General features: G+C 47.5%; 1 protein-coding gene across 8 annotated transcripts in view; it reads left to right on the plus strand.

The window, feature by feature from the left end:
* Nucleotides 1-15,734, plus strand: part of Mprip (myosin phosphatase Rho interacting protein) — a 127,282-nt gene that overhangs the window by 87,064 nt on the left and 24,484 nt on the right. For 6 of the 8 annotated variants that reach the window (XM_090349387.1, XM_090349388.1, XM_090349386.1 and 3 more), the window contains exons 8-14: nucleotides 124-265; nucleotides 1,006-1,119; nucleotides 3,037-3,093; nucleotides 4,281-4,349; nucleotides 7,158-7,247; nucleotides 10,279-10,388; nucleotides 13,409-13,979. In XM_090349387.1, coding sequence (XP_090205513.1) covers nucleotides 124-265; nucleotides 1,006-1,119; nucleotides 3,037-3,093; nucleotides 4,281-4,349; nucleotides 7,158-7,247; nucleotides 10,279-10,388; nucleotides 13,409-13,979 — 1,153 coding nt within the window. The remainder of the gene's footprint in view (nucleotides 1-123; nucleotides 266-1,005; nucleotides 1,120-3,036; nucleotides 3,094-4,280; nucleotides 4,350-7,157; nucleotides 7,248-10,278; nucleotides 10,389-13,408; nucleotides 13,980-15,734) is intronic. The other 2 variants (XM_090349391.1, XM_090349394.1) reach the window with 1 other exon arrangement.

The raw sequence follows: 15,734 nt of genomic DNA on the forward strand, positions 1-15,734 counted from the left end.
GGGACCTGATGGAATGGGCCAGGTAAAGGGAGAAGGTGCAGGAGCCCATTTTAATCAAGATAAAGACTAACTTGGGGACATGGGATTCTCTGGTCTCAGACAGCCCTGTGTCTTCTCTTGCAGGAGATCCCAGGTAATTGAGAAATTTGAGGCTTTAGACATTGAGAAGGCAGAACATATGGAGACCAATGCATCAGCCATGCCCTCCCCATCAAGCGACACTCGGCAGGGCCGCAGTGAGAAGAGGACCTTCCCTAGGAAGCGGGTGAGCCCCTGGGATCAGAGTACCCAGGTCCAGGTGAGACTCCCAGAGGCGACGGGAGTCTGGGTATTGTACTGCTAAGCACTTCAAGTGCTCCTGTACAAGGGATATGCTTCTTCCAGGCCTTTGCTCCTTGATAGCCTCATTACTGAGCCTCTTGAGGCAAGTCTGTCTTCTGCCTCTTTCTTCTACACTTCATCTTTCTCTGCTGGAGAACGTTGGAATTAATTTTTAGATCCCAGGTCATAACTAGCATTTCTTTTCCTCTCGGAGGCAGTCCACCAACAAGGCTGAACATCACACCTTCCTGTCTTTCTAGTGACACCCATGCCCTCCTTTCTCTGCTCAGTCTACGAGTGCCGTCAACCTCAGCAGTCCTCCTCCTAGGCCCGTGCCTGCCAACCTTCCTCTTCTATATCCTGCTTTGTCTCCATCCTTCCCCGGTTTCTTTCTTGCTCATGAGGCACCCACTGGCTTTTCTGGGTCTCCAGAAGCTAAAAATAGAGTGGGGGCCAGGACAGTGATGGTGACTGGGCATCGAAAAGAAAAAACATCTCTACTAACCAGGGCATCCCAGGGCCCAGGTTGTCCCAGACCTGCAGTGGGGCCTACATAGAGTGTTATCCCTCTCTGGGAGCAAAGCACCTTCCTGTTTGAGAGGGATGATTGATCACTCAGCTGCCATCCTGTGCCTGCCTGAGCTGCCTCAGGCTGTACTGATGGGCGGCTGCTCTCTGCCACAGGACTTCACCAGCGAAGCCCCCACAGCTCCTCTCTCAGATGCCTCGGCTTCCCCCCTGTCTCCACACCGAAGAGCCAAGTCACTGGACAGGAGGTCCACGGAGTCCTCCATGACGGTGAGCCCAGGCCACATGCCAAGTTCTCTGAAGATCCCCTGTGGCCACTGATGTTTCTGCCCACTCTGGGTTGCTGTCTGTTAGTGTCCATCTGTCCATTCTGGCCATTTCTCTGTGCACAGGCCCTCATGTCTATGAGTGCCCCGCTTGCTGGCCCCAGCTTGTCAGAAGCAGATCCTGTGTTCTTCCCCTTCTAGGCTCAGCACAATTGGAGTCTTAAGTGGCATCCTGAGTGTAGGTCATCTCAGCCACAGAAGGGAAATCTGATTTTTTAAGAGTCAGGCCACAGACCCTCTCCTCTTCTCATTTTGGGTGTTTATTTTTGTGGCATTTCAGAGGAGGAGCCATGTCTTAGGAGTTTGTCTTGTTGGAGAATTATGCATTGGAGGAAAGTAGGCTTTTCCTAGGTCCTCCCACTGGGCCTAGAACTTCAGTAGAAGCTGCTCAACTGGAACGGATAAAATGAGGTCTAGGCTACCTCAGCATGCTAGCCTCACTCTTCTGCATTCTTTCTCTCTAGTGTCCTGAAGATACTGGCTCTGCTCTCTGGCTCTCATCCCTGAGGCAGAGAGAGCTGTTTCTCTGTCAGTTCAGCTGGTTGTCATGGTTCCCGAGAAGCAATCAGAGACCCAGAGAAAAGACTCAGGGACTCACCCACACTGTTCCAACAAGGCTGCTGTAACACAACCACAGCAGAAAGTTTTAAGAGTCTTTATTACAGATCTATAGCTCATCAGAGTGGACAGAGAGGCAGAGAGCAGCCCTTCATCTCAAGTGTCAGGCAGCAACCATAGCCATCTGCACCTAAGTGGAACTTTTCTCCTTTAAAGATCTCTGAGCTGAGGCATCCTAATCTCTCACTGTTACCTACTGTTGGTACTTCAAACAACTTTGGCAGAGTTACTGTTTAATGGGAAGCATGAAGTGGGGCAAAGCAGGCCTTCACAGGAGTTCTCATCGTTGTGGTCAGCCTTAGTCAAACAGTACTCCACTGTGGTCTCTCTGTGACAAAGTAGGAGCTCCCAGAACATTGTCCTGGTGTCTTGCCATTTCTCACTTACTCTCCTAAAACACACCTTGTCTTTGAAATACTAAAAGGATTTAAAGGCAGTTTCTGATCAGGATGGCTGTGGAAAGCAGAGAATGCTTAGGGATACAAAAGGGTTAGCTGAAGTCTGTAGAACCTGACCACAGAGACACATTGTGTAGTACGTGAAGGTCTCAGCTGAGAATGGGCTACAGGTGTCCTAATGCCATGAGCTTTCAGGCTGTGCACTGGTCCCAGGTAAGTGAGCAGGACGAATGGGAAAGGTTAAATAGCAGTGACATTCTACTTAGGTCCTGTTGGCAGGTGCAGATCTTCCTGTCTGTTGTCCTACTTCTGATGGAGCATGGAGACTTCCTCTTGAGGAAATGGCCTGAGGGTCTGGGCAGAGCTATTGGTGCTGCTCCTCCATACCAGACATGGTCTCTGCCTCACTTGGATCTTCATGTAGCTTCAAGAGGCTTTAGTCATTTGCTGCAGATGCATCCCTTTGTGTGTAGTCCTCAGGGATTCTACCTCTGGGCCTGTGCTCTGCCCCCAGTTAGGCTATACAATGGGCCCTGTACAGACATCTGCCTCAGCACAGAGATCTTTGGGGCAGTTGGCAGCCTGTGCTGCTGTTGCCTAGGGCAAATAAGACTGTGTCATCTCCCTTTGCCTGCCATTTCCTTCCTCGAAGAGGCATGCAGTATCACAGAATACAGTGAGAGACAGTGCGCAGATTTGTCTGGCAAGTAGAGAAACTTCTATTCCTGATGCCGCTTCATTTAGATCAAAATGTCTCAGCCATGTCAGCCCTATCAGACATGTTTTATCCACAATTGGGATGCCATGAGGCTTTCCTATAAGCCATTCTTTTCTCTCTCCCTCAGCCTGACCTGCTGAATTTCAAGAAAGGCTGGCTAACCAAGCAGTATGAGGATGGCCAGGTAAGTGTGTGGAGCAACTTGGGGCTGTGAATGCCAGGCAACAGATGTGAGCTTATCTCGAGTGGGGTCCATGAGCCCTGGCTCTGTCTCCCTACCTTCTGCTGCACATGCTTGTCTCGTAGACCAAGACTACAGCAGGGCCTTCCACTTGCTCACAGTACAGGTGTAGGGTTCCCATTGCCACAGTGATGACAACACTTCTCAGCCTCAGGCCTTGGAGACATTCCACAACACAGCATTCTACAACTGTGTGCCTTTCTTAAAAGTTCATCAGGGTCCGAGGTTTTCCAAGGAGCAGGGCAGGCCTCTGGCTATGGGGCTAGCTTGTATTTCCAAATGCAAAGATAGAGCTTGACTCTGAAAGAGCAGTTCAGCTGTGGTGCCAGCATTAGGCTCTGGGGATAGTAAATGTGGTACATTGCAGCCTTTAAATTCAAGTAGGAAAAGCCTGTCAGCCTCACCCTGACCCTGAGCTAGGCTAGAAAACCAAGCATCCCAAAAAGGCATAAAGGAGCCTGCTGAATCTTTGGCCTAGAAGTCCTTAAGCCCAGATAACTGGAGCTCCCCCTTCCGCTTTCCACAGATCATGCCAAAAACCCTCTCTCTTTTTCTCTTCTCCCTCTTCTATATTCAATTTCCTTGGCTTTGCCTGAAGACTCAAGTTCCCCTCTTGCCACTCACAGTGAAGACTGAGACTCTAGCGGGTTAGTTTGTTCCTGCTGGTGTAGCGGGATGTGCCTCTTTGGTGAGCCAGCCAAGTGGCTGTGGCTCTCTGCTCTTTTTCACACCCACCTTTCTATGTTATGGGCTAGCTGTGATCTGCAACCTCTATTGGAATGGAGGCCTGCAAAGCTCTGGTCACCAGCCATGCCACCATAAGTCACAGAGCCCCAGCTGAGGCCCACCCACTCACTCTCTGCTACCTCTTCTCAGAGGAACTCTGCTCACCAGCCATGCCACCACTATGGATCACAAAGCCCCAGTCGAGGCCCACCCACTCTCTACCACCTCTTCACAGAGGAGCCACAGCTTAGCAAACCTTCCAAAGGTTGTTAGCGCATGCCTGGCAGTCTAGACTGCCCTCTGCTTTACCTGTGCTCTTGGAGGACCCCAGGACTCGGCTGCAGATCACCCTGAAGCAGCAAGCATGCTGCATGGTAGCTGAGTTTCTTTTTCTTCCCTTTTAGTGGAAGAAGCACTGGTTTGTCCTGGCTGATCAGAGCCTGAGATACTACAGGGACTCCGTGGCTGAAGAGGTGAGTGTCCTGGCTTCACCTCTCTGCAGAGATAGTCTGTGGGGTATAGATAACATTCAGGAACCCAAAGCTCAAGTCCCATCTGTCTGAGGAAGGTTGTCCCTGTTGCCTTCTTAAGTGTCGGAGTCTCAATCTAGTGGGACAGAGTGCATCCATATAAAGCAGAGATGCCTGACACCTGTTCTTCTAAGGTCCTGTTTGGATACCTAGGTACGGTAGATTTCAGCAGTTTTTATTTTTATTTTGTTTTATTTTTTTCATTTTCTTAAGAACACTGAAATTTAAGCACTTGGGATGAGCAGTCTGGTTTTTTTTCTACAGAAATTTTGTGGCAAATTGAGTCACTAGGAGCATTAAGCTGGGTTTTGTACCACGTCTTATTGGTTTGGGCCCTAAACTCCATGATTGAGGATCAACTGGGATGGGCTCTTTTCTTCACTACCCAATCCCCCAAAACATCTCTGAGATAATCTGGCAAGTCTTCCTCCTGGTAACTTCCTCTACTTCAGATCCATTCACACGTCTAGAAAAAGATCTCAGTCTCGAGTTAACTATTCCATACCTTTATACTAGAAAGTAGCAAAGACCCACATTTTCTTAGAGGCTGCATGAGCTGAAAAAGGATGCTATAGACGGTGGGTGACAGGCTTGGTTGTGTGAAAACTGGGAATGAAGGTGCATGTAATGAAGTGTTGGTAACACTGAGAGGTTCTGAGTGTGGTCTTGGACCTAGTTCTTTCAGGACAGTGTTAATAGTCAAATTGTGTTTAATACAAAATTTTATTTACTGTATTGACATCCTCAATGATGTCACAAAAGCAGAGGTAGGTATGACTTAGCTGTAGGCTGTACCAGCAATTACTGTATTTGCACTGCTAACAGTCATGATGTATAGAAAGGTCCTTTATGGGGCAGTAAAGGTTGCTGGTTTATTCTCAACTTTTCAGTGCCTGACTCTAGTGCTCTTTGTCTGTGGAAATAGTACCACAGCTGCATCCCAGAGCCTACAAACTTGCACAGATGGTGGGTGAGTTGCCAGCTGAACTAGCTGCTCCTTTGTACAACACCATCAATGCTTGAAGAAAAAAGTGAGAAATGATGCTCATTTATTTTGGAGATTTGGCAGATATTTCCATGAAAATGATCTAAGAGGCTCTTTGATTCGATGAAAACGTCAGACTTGATTATTAATAACATAGTTCAAGCTTTTAAGAAATTTTAGGCCCGGTACAGTGTCTGGGCTGCTTGAGAGGTTCAAGCAGGAAGGCTGCTTGACACCGACATGAACAGCACAACAAGATCCTGTTTCACAAAGAGAGAGAGAACTTCATAACCTGTGGTTATCATGGTGAACGTGGAAGCTTCCCTTTATTTAATTATTCTCTTGATAAAATAGGTGATTATTTGACATGCATAATGAATAACATGCTTAATGAATTGTCTGGTCATTTGGAATTTATGCAAAATCTAATATCTTCTAAGTGACTAATACATAATGTTGCAAAACTATGTCTGAAAAAAAGACATCCCAAGCAGGGCTTGGTGGCTCAGGAGTAGGTTGGTAGCCTTTAGCTGAAGAGCTCAGGGACAGCATGCAGGCCCAGAGTTCAAGCCCCACAACTTGGATGGGATAGGGAGGAGGAAAGACATCCCCATAGCGATAAACCATAGATTTTAGTGATAACAGCACAGAGAATTCCTTCATTTCCATTAACCTAGAGAAATAAACACCAAAGAAGGCCAGCTATAGGTACCTGAAAAGGCCATTGACACTTTTTCATTTCCAATTCTGTGTCTACTTGAAACCACTTTTTTTTCATATATTTGTTATTGTAATTAATAGAAGGGTTACATGATATTTGCCAGATAGATAGTGCATTAATTCCCATACACTGATACCCTTTCACATGTCTTGGTCCCCATTTCCCTTCCCCCCACCCCCACCCCTCATCTTGTTTTCCCCCCTTTCCCTATCCAATTTCAAATAACCAAATACAAATATATCTGATATATCAGGTAACAAAGTGAGATACTGTAACAATATGAGATAACCAAGGGACAGAAACCACTTTTTTTTTTCTTTTTTCTTTTTTGTGGGTCATGGGGCTTGAACTTGGCCTGGACGCTGTCCCTGAGCTCTTCAACTCAAGGCTACCACCCTACCCTTGAGCCAAGCCCCACTTCCCATTTTCTAGGGGTTATTTGGAAATAAGAATCTCGGGTCCTTTTGTGCCCAGGCTGGCTTGGAACCGTGATCCTCAGATCTCAGCCTCCTTAGTAGCTAGGATTACTGGTGTGAGCTACTGGCAACTGACTGTACTCAGTTGTTTTTGTTTGTTTTTAATTGTATTGTCAGAGTTTTTATTCTTAAGTGAATGAACAAATAAACTTAGATTTTATCACTTTAATTGGTAAATATCATTGATAGATAAAATTCACATATATGAGAACTCTTAATGGCCCTTAGTTTCTTAAGTGTGAAGGAGCTCTGCCAAATGCATAGGGACCATTAGCATGGAGTATCTTTGGCTGAATCTTTGGCCCCTGATGTTCCAGGGTCGGGGCCTCTGCAAGTAGTCAAAGTCTAATTCCATGAACAGCCTATACAGGAAATCACTCATGAAAATGTGCTCATCTAGGAATTGGCTCTTTCTGAACCATTTAATGCCCTCCCCACAGTACTAGGTTTGAGTTTAAAGGTACCTGTCTTGCTGTGTGTGTGTGTGTGTGTGTGTGTGTGTGTGTGTGTGTGTGTGTGTGTGTGTGTGTGTGTGTGTGTATATCTTATAAGGCATCTTCTTTTTGCAGGCAGCTGACTTGGATGGGGAAGTTGACTTATCCACCTGTTATGATGTCACTGAGTATCCAGTGCAGAGAAACTATGGCTTCCAGATACATGTGAGCCCAGGGGCAAGGTGGGGGAATGAGATGGGTGAGAACTTGACTGGCATAGTCAAGTCTCTTAAGAACCTGAAATCCTGGCCAGAGATACCTGCCTCTAGGCAGGCCTGACTTGACCACTCTTTTCTGTTAGCATCAATGTTTCTGTCAGCCTAGCCACAGTCATAATCTCTATCTACCAAGTAGCTGGAACTATAGGGCTGTACTAGCACACCTATTCTTTAAATTTTAATGCTGGAGTCTGGGGCCATTGGAAGGATGTAGGTCATAGGGAATAAAAATGATATCATTTACCAATTATTTAAATCCGAGAGTTTTTCTTAATTCCTAGCTGCCATATCTGCTCTAAATTCTGATACAGTCGTAAGTTCAAGGGTTTCCAAAACAACCTTCTTTCCCCCTCCAGAATTGTCTAGAATGCCTCACAGAGCTCAAGAAATTGCTGTTTTTACTATTGGTTTTACTATAAGCAGTTTTATTCAGGCAGAACCACTCTAAGGAAGGGACTCCTTGTGTGTGTATGTGTCCCATAGTTTGTCTTGAGAGGCATGTCTTGAGAGTTTGTCTTGAGAGACCTTGATGTGAAGCTCACCAGGCCACGATGCTGTTTTTGTGGCAGCTTCCTAACTGCGGTGGTATACTGAGTTCTTGCCTCTGTGGAACATTCCCACTCCAGGCCTTCCCTAGGAACCAACTGATTTCAGGAGGTCAAGCCCCAACCCTCTTCTTTCATGGCTAGTCTTTTTGACCCAGCATCTCTACCTCAAGCTGTCTTTTCAGCAACACTACAAGCAGGGTCTTAGTTGGGCCCCAGGTAGCACTCTGGTCACTCACAGAACTCTAGGCTTGCAGGGCCCTGGCTATTGTCCTACATTGGGTAGACTTTCCCCCCCCCCCCCCCGGTCCTGGGGCTTGAACTTGGCCTGGGCACTGTCCTTGGACACTTTTTGCTCCAGGCTAGCATTCTACCACTTGCCACAGCGCCACTTCAGCTTTTTCTGTGTATGTGGTTCTGGGGAATGGAATCCAGAGCTTCGTGTGTGCTAGGCGATCACTCTACCACAAGGCCACGCTCCTGGCCTGACAGGGTAGACTTTTCTTTCCTCACAAGAACCTTCAGAGTTGTGGGACTTGCTTTCTTATTTGAGACTGTGACAACTCTAGTGGGATCACCAAACTTTTGGGGCCTAGAAACTCAGCTGTATTATTGTATTCAGAGACAGTGAAGCACTTTGAGGCAGACTTGGAGTACTGCACTTAGAGAAGATCAGTATGTAACCCTGAAAATGAGAGTGTTAGGTATTAGAAAGAATCCTGGTCACAAATTCCCCACGTGTATGCGCGTGATTATGAGGGAGCTGTGTAATGATCAAGGCTACACCCAGGGCCTGATTTCAGGGCAGGCCAAAGAATTATTCTTAGTAGACCTGCTGAACTGAAATATGTGTCCTGCCTGTTTCAGTTCTAACCTCCAGGCCAGTTTTATCAGTAGATCAGGACTTCTGCAGTCCAAGAACTCACCTGTTGTCTCCCACTGATAGCCAGGTCTAACAGTGAAGGTGGCCTCTTAGCCCTCAGTAGAGCCTGCCTTCCTTTGCTTGCTCCTAGGATGGGTTCCTGGCTTTGAAAGTCCTATGTCAGAAGATACTGATTTCAGTGTGGGGCCACTTCCTAGAGAAGTGTTTCGTTCTGGGGTCCTGAAATGGCACAGAAGAAGGATCTGAGTGTAAAAAGCAAATTGGGGACAGTACCATGAACAAAAACTGGCTGATCTTGCCCTGAAGTTGTAGAAAGCACTGCAGGTGTCAGCCACACAAGGCAGGTCTTACAGCGCAACCAGAAAGGATGTCAGACAAATGGGCATTGTGGTGATTAAGAAAGGAAGGAGAGACTGAGTGTCACTGGGGAGAAAGGTAGGTAAACGAGGTCTCCACACTTGGGGTAACCTAGGTGTGCTGAGGCCCATGTAGACCTGGCCGATGATGTGGCTAAATGGAGAAGGTAAACCCTCTTGAAGTAGGGGTAGGGGTCTGGGGGAGTACGTGATGGGTTATGTTTGTTTATCTTTGAAGCTGGAAAACAACTCAGCTGAGTCTAGACTAGAAAACACCCACATCTGAGGTGGAGATGGATGGCCCAAAGAAGAGGGTGAGAGTGACTCCACAACACAGTGTACTCACTCTAAGGGCTAAAGGTCACAACGAGGAGGGGCTGTGGCTGGCCCATGGTAGAGAAGGAGGAGGAGGAGGTCTGTGCTATACCTTCCAGAGCACAATTGTAGTTATACTACTTCTGGGCCCGAGCTATCTTAGTATTTCATCATGAAATATCCTCTGAGTTTGTGAGCAACCTAGTAGCTTACTAAGTAGTGCTGTAGTATAAGCCTTGGAATGCAGAAGCCGGTGGACCACTCTTGAGTGTCTCATTCTTTCCTGGTCAGGCCTGGCCAGAGCTACCTGGGGATGCAGAGGTTGTGTCTCTGAAGCCGCATGCTTCTTTGTGTCATTCTGTTGGAATGCCCCCCACTGTTAGCAGGAGCCTCTCCTGCCACCTAAGTTGCTCTCCTCCCTTCTCCTGTCCAGCCAGGAAATCCAGTGTGCCCCTCTGTGACCTGTATTCTGCCACCATCTTAATTCTTGTTGGACAGTGACAGCAGCTATACCATAAGTCTTCTGCCCTGAGCAGGTGGAGATTACCATTAGCTACTGATGTTTTCCACCCTTCCCCTTTGCTATGCGGAGCCCTGTCCTGGGCTCTCAGTGCCCTCCCCTTTTATTCTGCCCTCACCACTGCCCCCACATCCTACTTCCATTTTTTTACTCCAGGCTGAAAGTTCCTTTAAGAATGAGAACTTGCTTTCTGTCCATCTGCATGTGGCCTTGATTTATGATTCTCTGAAAGCACAGCTGAGGAGGCCACACATAAGCCTTTCTCCCTGTGGACTTTTTCACTGGCCAGTACATGGAGTGGGAAGAGATGTCACCCCCAAGGGGTCTGGTCACTAATGATACCCATGTCTTTTGTATAGACACAGGAGGGTCAGTTCACCCTGTCAGCCATGACATCTGGGATCCGGCGGAACTGGATCCAGACCATCATGAAGCATGTGCACCCAACCACAGCCCCAGATGTGACCAGGTAAGACTGTCAGGGGTACCCAAGGGATCCCCCCTTGCCTTCGTGGTTTTTGCACCTGCCCCTCCCCTGACACTGGAGCTGGACTGCACTCCTCCTGTTGCACTGGCAGCTCAGTCAGTGGCTTTCTGGTTTTTCTCCCATGGGTTGGGGTTTCCTCTTATAAACTGGCCTGGTCAGTCAAACAGATTGTGCTTATGCCTGTTGTTAGGACTAAGCTTGTCAGATATCCATCCTGTCAGAGGGACCCAGAGGCCTGGCTCAAGTGGTAGAGCGCTAGCCAAGCCAGCAAGCTGAGCAAGTGAGAGGCCCTCAGTTCAAACCCAGATCATCTTGTCAGCAGTATTCAGCCACCCAGGCCTGTAAAGGCATGTTCTGTCCTGTGTTAACCTCCTGTTCTGAAGGTGAACCACCTGCCAGTTTTCATCAAGGACGTGGAGGTAGCTGTGCTGTATGGGGCTGGCTTGGCTATAGCACCTCTAGTCCTCAGAGCCTCGTGCATCTGGAGTCCCTATTCCTTTCCCAGCCGGATTCCAGTTTACTTTGCCGACAAGTGTTTCAAGCATGAAAGTGCTGGCCTGTGGCAACCACAGCCATAACTGCTGTCAACCTCCTTTCCAGTATATCTCATGTGTCCATTACTTCATTTGTTAGCAAACAGTATCTAGCTGTTCCTATGACACAGGACCAGGAGGTTGTGGCCTCAGGTGTCTCTTAGGAGCTGTTAGAGCTGGTTGATGAGTAGAACCTCCCGGTCTCCATGGCCAACCCAGTTGGGAGCAAAATGGTAAAGGCACTTTGGACTGCCTTGCTCAGGCAGTGGCAGTAGATGAAGCCACCACATCTTTGCCATGCTTGGATGCACATGCACAGTGAGGGTTGTGTCTGGGAGAAGTTGGGTATGAAAGCATACTTGACAAGCATAACTAACCTGTAATCCTATTTACTCAGGAGGCAGAGATTTTGAGGCTAGACCCAGCAAAAAAAAGTTTACAAGATCCCACCTCAGTTTAAAAACAAACAAACAAATGAATGCAGTGGCATACTCCTGTCCCCCCAACTATATGGGAGGTACAAGGATCACAGGCCAGAAAGTGAGCTGCTATTTAAAAAAGCAAAAAGCTCCAAGTCTGGCTTAAATCTCAGTATTATTTCCCACCTTTCCCCCCAAAAGGGGGTGGATAAAAGAAGTGAAACACCCCACATTCACGCATGCCATTTGCATATGGCTCCAAAGGGCAGACTCCCACATGCTCGGTCCTCCTTGAGTTCCAAGAAGTTCTCTTGAAGCTAGTAGACTGGCTCCAACCAAGTTTTTTTTTAGCCCGAATTCTGTTGACTCTTGTGAGTTAAGGAAAACCTGAGTTGTTGACTACTGCAGTGCTAGAAGCTGAGAAGATATTATAAGCACAAATAGAAGTGTCAGAGCTATTGGTGTGTGCTTCTCATCACTGTCCTGTGTTCTGTGGCAGAGTGCTACCAGCCTTCAGGGATAGAAAGGCCTCCGCTGAAATATACCTGTTGGAATCCTGGCTGAGGGTTGCTGTACCCTGCCTGCTTCTGTCTGCCATCACAGTACCCTTCACAGATCTGAGTCTAAGCCTGCTTTCTCAGTTCATGATGCCAAAAGCTCCTTTCTGGGTTATTTTATTTTGTTGTATTTGAGACAGGGAATTACTGTGTAACCTAGACTGGCTTTTAACTCTGACCTTGCTTCATCAGACTCTCAAGTGCTAGGATTATAGTTTGCACTATGGCTCCTAGCTTTGGGGGTGTGTGTGTGTGTGTGTGTGTGTGTGTGTGTGTGTGCACGTGTAAGTACTATTGTTACCTGAATTCAGGGCCTTGTTCTCTTGCTTGGCTGTTTTTGCTCATGGCTCATTTTTTGCTCATCTTTTTTGCTGGCTATTTGGAGTCTCTTGGATTTGTCTGCTTAGGCTGGCTTCAAACTGAGATCTGAGGATCAGATCTTCTAAGTAGCCAGGATTGTGGGCGTGAGTGTCTAGTGCCCAGCATTGGGTCATTTTGATTCATTGGTTTTAGACTGGACTCTTCCCGTCCTGCTACTTAGAAGCACTTTGATGACCCCTGATGGCAAGAAGAACCCCTTTTTCTTTGCACAGGTGCTTCCTGGCTCTCTTGCCTTGAGCCTCATTGTCCAAGGTCATTTCCCACTCTACTCAGGTCTGGATAGGATCAGGGACTGTTCTTCTAGCCTTGGGTGGGTTAGTCGGTGGTCACTGGGTTCTGCTACCAACAAGCCCACTTCCAGCATCTTGTTGCAGTACCTTTGCTCTCTGCTCTCCCTCTGAGAGAGAGGTGACATCCTCATGAATCTTTCTTTAGACCAGAGTAGAAAAGGAATTCTTCTAGTTGACCATCTTCTGCAGTGTTACAATTGCTGGGCAGGCTACCTGAGCACCTACCTGCACAACCTATGCAACCTGGCCCGGACATCTCCCTTATCAGAGAGAACCACTGCCTTCTTCCCTGCGCTGTGAGCTGTGGCTAAACAAACTGCCTGTCCTTTATACAGCATATTTCAACATTCACTGACCCACATGTTATGTGAGTGGCCAGAGTGGGTTTTAAATCAGCTGATCATTTGCTCTTTAAAGAGGTGGCCAGTTCTTATTCTTTCACCACTGTGAACATGGGGTTACTTCAGAATCTGCCATACCATTTGTGTGGGTGCTTCCTACTGTGGAGCCCATAGGAGTCCCTGCTCTTCCCTGTCCCTATCATCCTGATGGCAGGCTACCCCAACCCCCCCCCCATAGCATCTCCTAAAGGGGTGTGCACTAGAAACCTCGGGAACATATGAAGCTCTTCCTCCTCACCAAATCAGAGCCTGTTTTGGATTCTCTGGGGAAGGGATGACTTGGCACATATTCCTTCCCTCTGTTCTTAGAAGCCAGTTTGAGGACAGAAGGTGTCCATGGCTTGCTTTAGCTGGCTTTGTGGTGGGCCAGGGTGTCTCAGGTCTCCTAACAAGTATTGTGTTTGCTTCCCCTGCCCTGTAGCTCATTACCAGAGGAAAAGAACAAAAGCAGCTCATCTTTTGAGACCTATTCCAGGCCACATGAAAAGCAAGAGGCAGACTCTAGTCAACTGGATCCAGAGCAGAAGAGAAGCCGTGCTCGCGAGCGGAGGCGGGAAGGCCGCTCTAAGACCTTTGATTGGGCTGAGTTCCGCCCCATCCAGCAGGCTTTGGCACAAGAGAGGGCCAGTGCCATGAGGCCCTCTGATTCCCATGACCCTGGTCATCCTGAAGCAGAATCTGGAGAGTTGGAGCGGGAACGTGCTCGGCGGCGGGAAGAGCGCCGCAAACGCTTTGGGGTGCTGGATGCCATAGATGGACCCAGTGCTGAGGACATAGCCCTACGCATGGAAGTTGACCGGAGCCCGGGACTTCCAGGAACGGATCTCAAGACACAGAATGTTCATGTGGAGATAGAGCAGCGATGGCATCAGGTGGAAACCACCCCTCTACGAGAAGAAAAGCAGGTGCCCATTGCCCCCTTGCACCTGTCCTCAGAGGATGGAAGTGACCGGCTCTCCACACATGAGCTGACCTCTCTGCTGGAGAAGGAGGTAATGCAGGGCATTTCCATCCCTGCAGCAGTCTATGCTGAGTGCCAGCTCTGCAGTCTGTGTGGCCTAAGTCCAGCCACAAGCAAGCTCCAAGAGGAAACAGGCACAAGGGCGAGTTCTTACTCTTGAGGTGGTATCTAAGAGATTCCTGGTAGCGAAAGCTGGCACATCTTTCTAGAACAGTGGAGGAGTTCCCAGTGTAGGACTTTTCCACCAGTCAGAGGGTGCAAGCTAAAGACTTTCAGTGAAGGGATATGAGAGGAGTTAGTTTTTGACCTGCATGAGGCAGCCTTGAAGGGAACAGGCCACAGTTAGAGGCAGATACAAGCCACTTGCTTTGACAGTGGCCCAGGGACAGTCAGTCAGACTTGAAAGGGACAAGGTACAGGCATGGGAAACAAAAACTGGACCCCCAGATACTGAGGATATGAAAACAGGGTGTGGGGTGCCGGGGCAGGGCAAGAGTTAGATAAAAGCAGGCCCTTGCCGGACATGGGCAGAGCTGCAAGATCCAGCCCCCGCATTCCCTGCTCATAGTATTTTCTCTGAAAAATGAGATCACATCTGGTGCTTTGGGTTTGATCAGTTCTGTGGCCAAGGTGATCACAAGGTGAGCATCCTTTAGTTCAGTCCCAAATCTACACAAGGTGCTTCCAAATCTGAGCATCATGATGATACCACAAGCAGAAATTTCACACCTTGAAACTCCCCCCCACCCCCCAGTATTGGGCTTGAGCTCAGGGCCTGAGCACTGTCCTTGGATTTTCTCAAGGCTAGAGCTCTACCACTTGAGCCTCAGCACCACTTCCGGCTTTTTTCTATGTATGTGGTACCGAGGAATCGAACCTGGGTCTTCATGCATGCTAGGCAAGCACTCTACCACTAGGCCAAACTCCCTTGAAACTTTTATACAGAAAATTAAAACACTATATGGAAGCATTTAGCATTTGTAAACCTGCCTAGCATATACAGGATTTGATCCACAACACTGCCAAAACCAAAAATTCTACATAAAATTACTTTGAGACTGCATATGTAAGATAGAGATAAGTGAATTTCATGTTTAAACTTGAGCCCTGTTAAAATTGTTCTCTATATATACGATTCCAGACTTTTATAAGAAAAATGTCTGAAGTACTGAAGGTCTCAATATTATGTCTGTGTATGTTCATGCTAGTAGTACTGAAGCTTGAACTAAGGACCTTATTCTCTCTCTCTCTCTTTTTTTTTTTTTTTTTGAATACTGGTCCTATGACTTGAACTCAGGGTTCTAAGAGTTGTCCCTGAGCTTTTGTATTCAAGGCTAGCATTCTACCACATGAGCCACAGCTCTGCTTCCCGCTTTTTATGATTAACTGGAAATAAGAATTTCAAGGACTTTCTTGCCCATGCTAACTTCAAACCATGACGTTAGCCTCTTGAGTAGGTATGATCACAAGCCATAGACACCTGGCCTGTGTTTTTGCTCAGCTTTTTCATTCACAGCTGTCATTCAACTTGAGCTACATTTGTATTTTGCTGGTTAGTTAGAGAGTTGCTATGACTTTTCAGCCCAGGCTGGTTTCTAACCATGATTGTCAGATCTCAGCCTTCTGAGTAGCTAGGATTATAGGTAAGAACCCAGCTTGTCCTTTTTAAAAATTATTGTGATTGTTGGGGCCAGGAGTTTGGCCTAGTGGTAGAGTGCTTGCCTAGCATGCATGAATACCCGGGTTTGATTCCTCGATATCACATACATAGAAAAAAGCCGGAAGT

This window comes from Megascapheus bottae, chromosome 17, assembly GCF_031878675.1.
Source record: "Megascapheus bottae isolate mThoBot1 chromosome 17, mThoBot2.hap1, whole genome shotgun sequence".
In the NCBI taxonomy this organism is placed as follows: domain Eukaryota; kingdom Metazoa; phylum Chordata; class Mammalia; order Rodentia; family Geomyidae; genus Megascapheus; species Megascapheus bottae.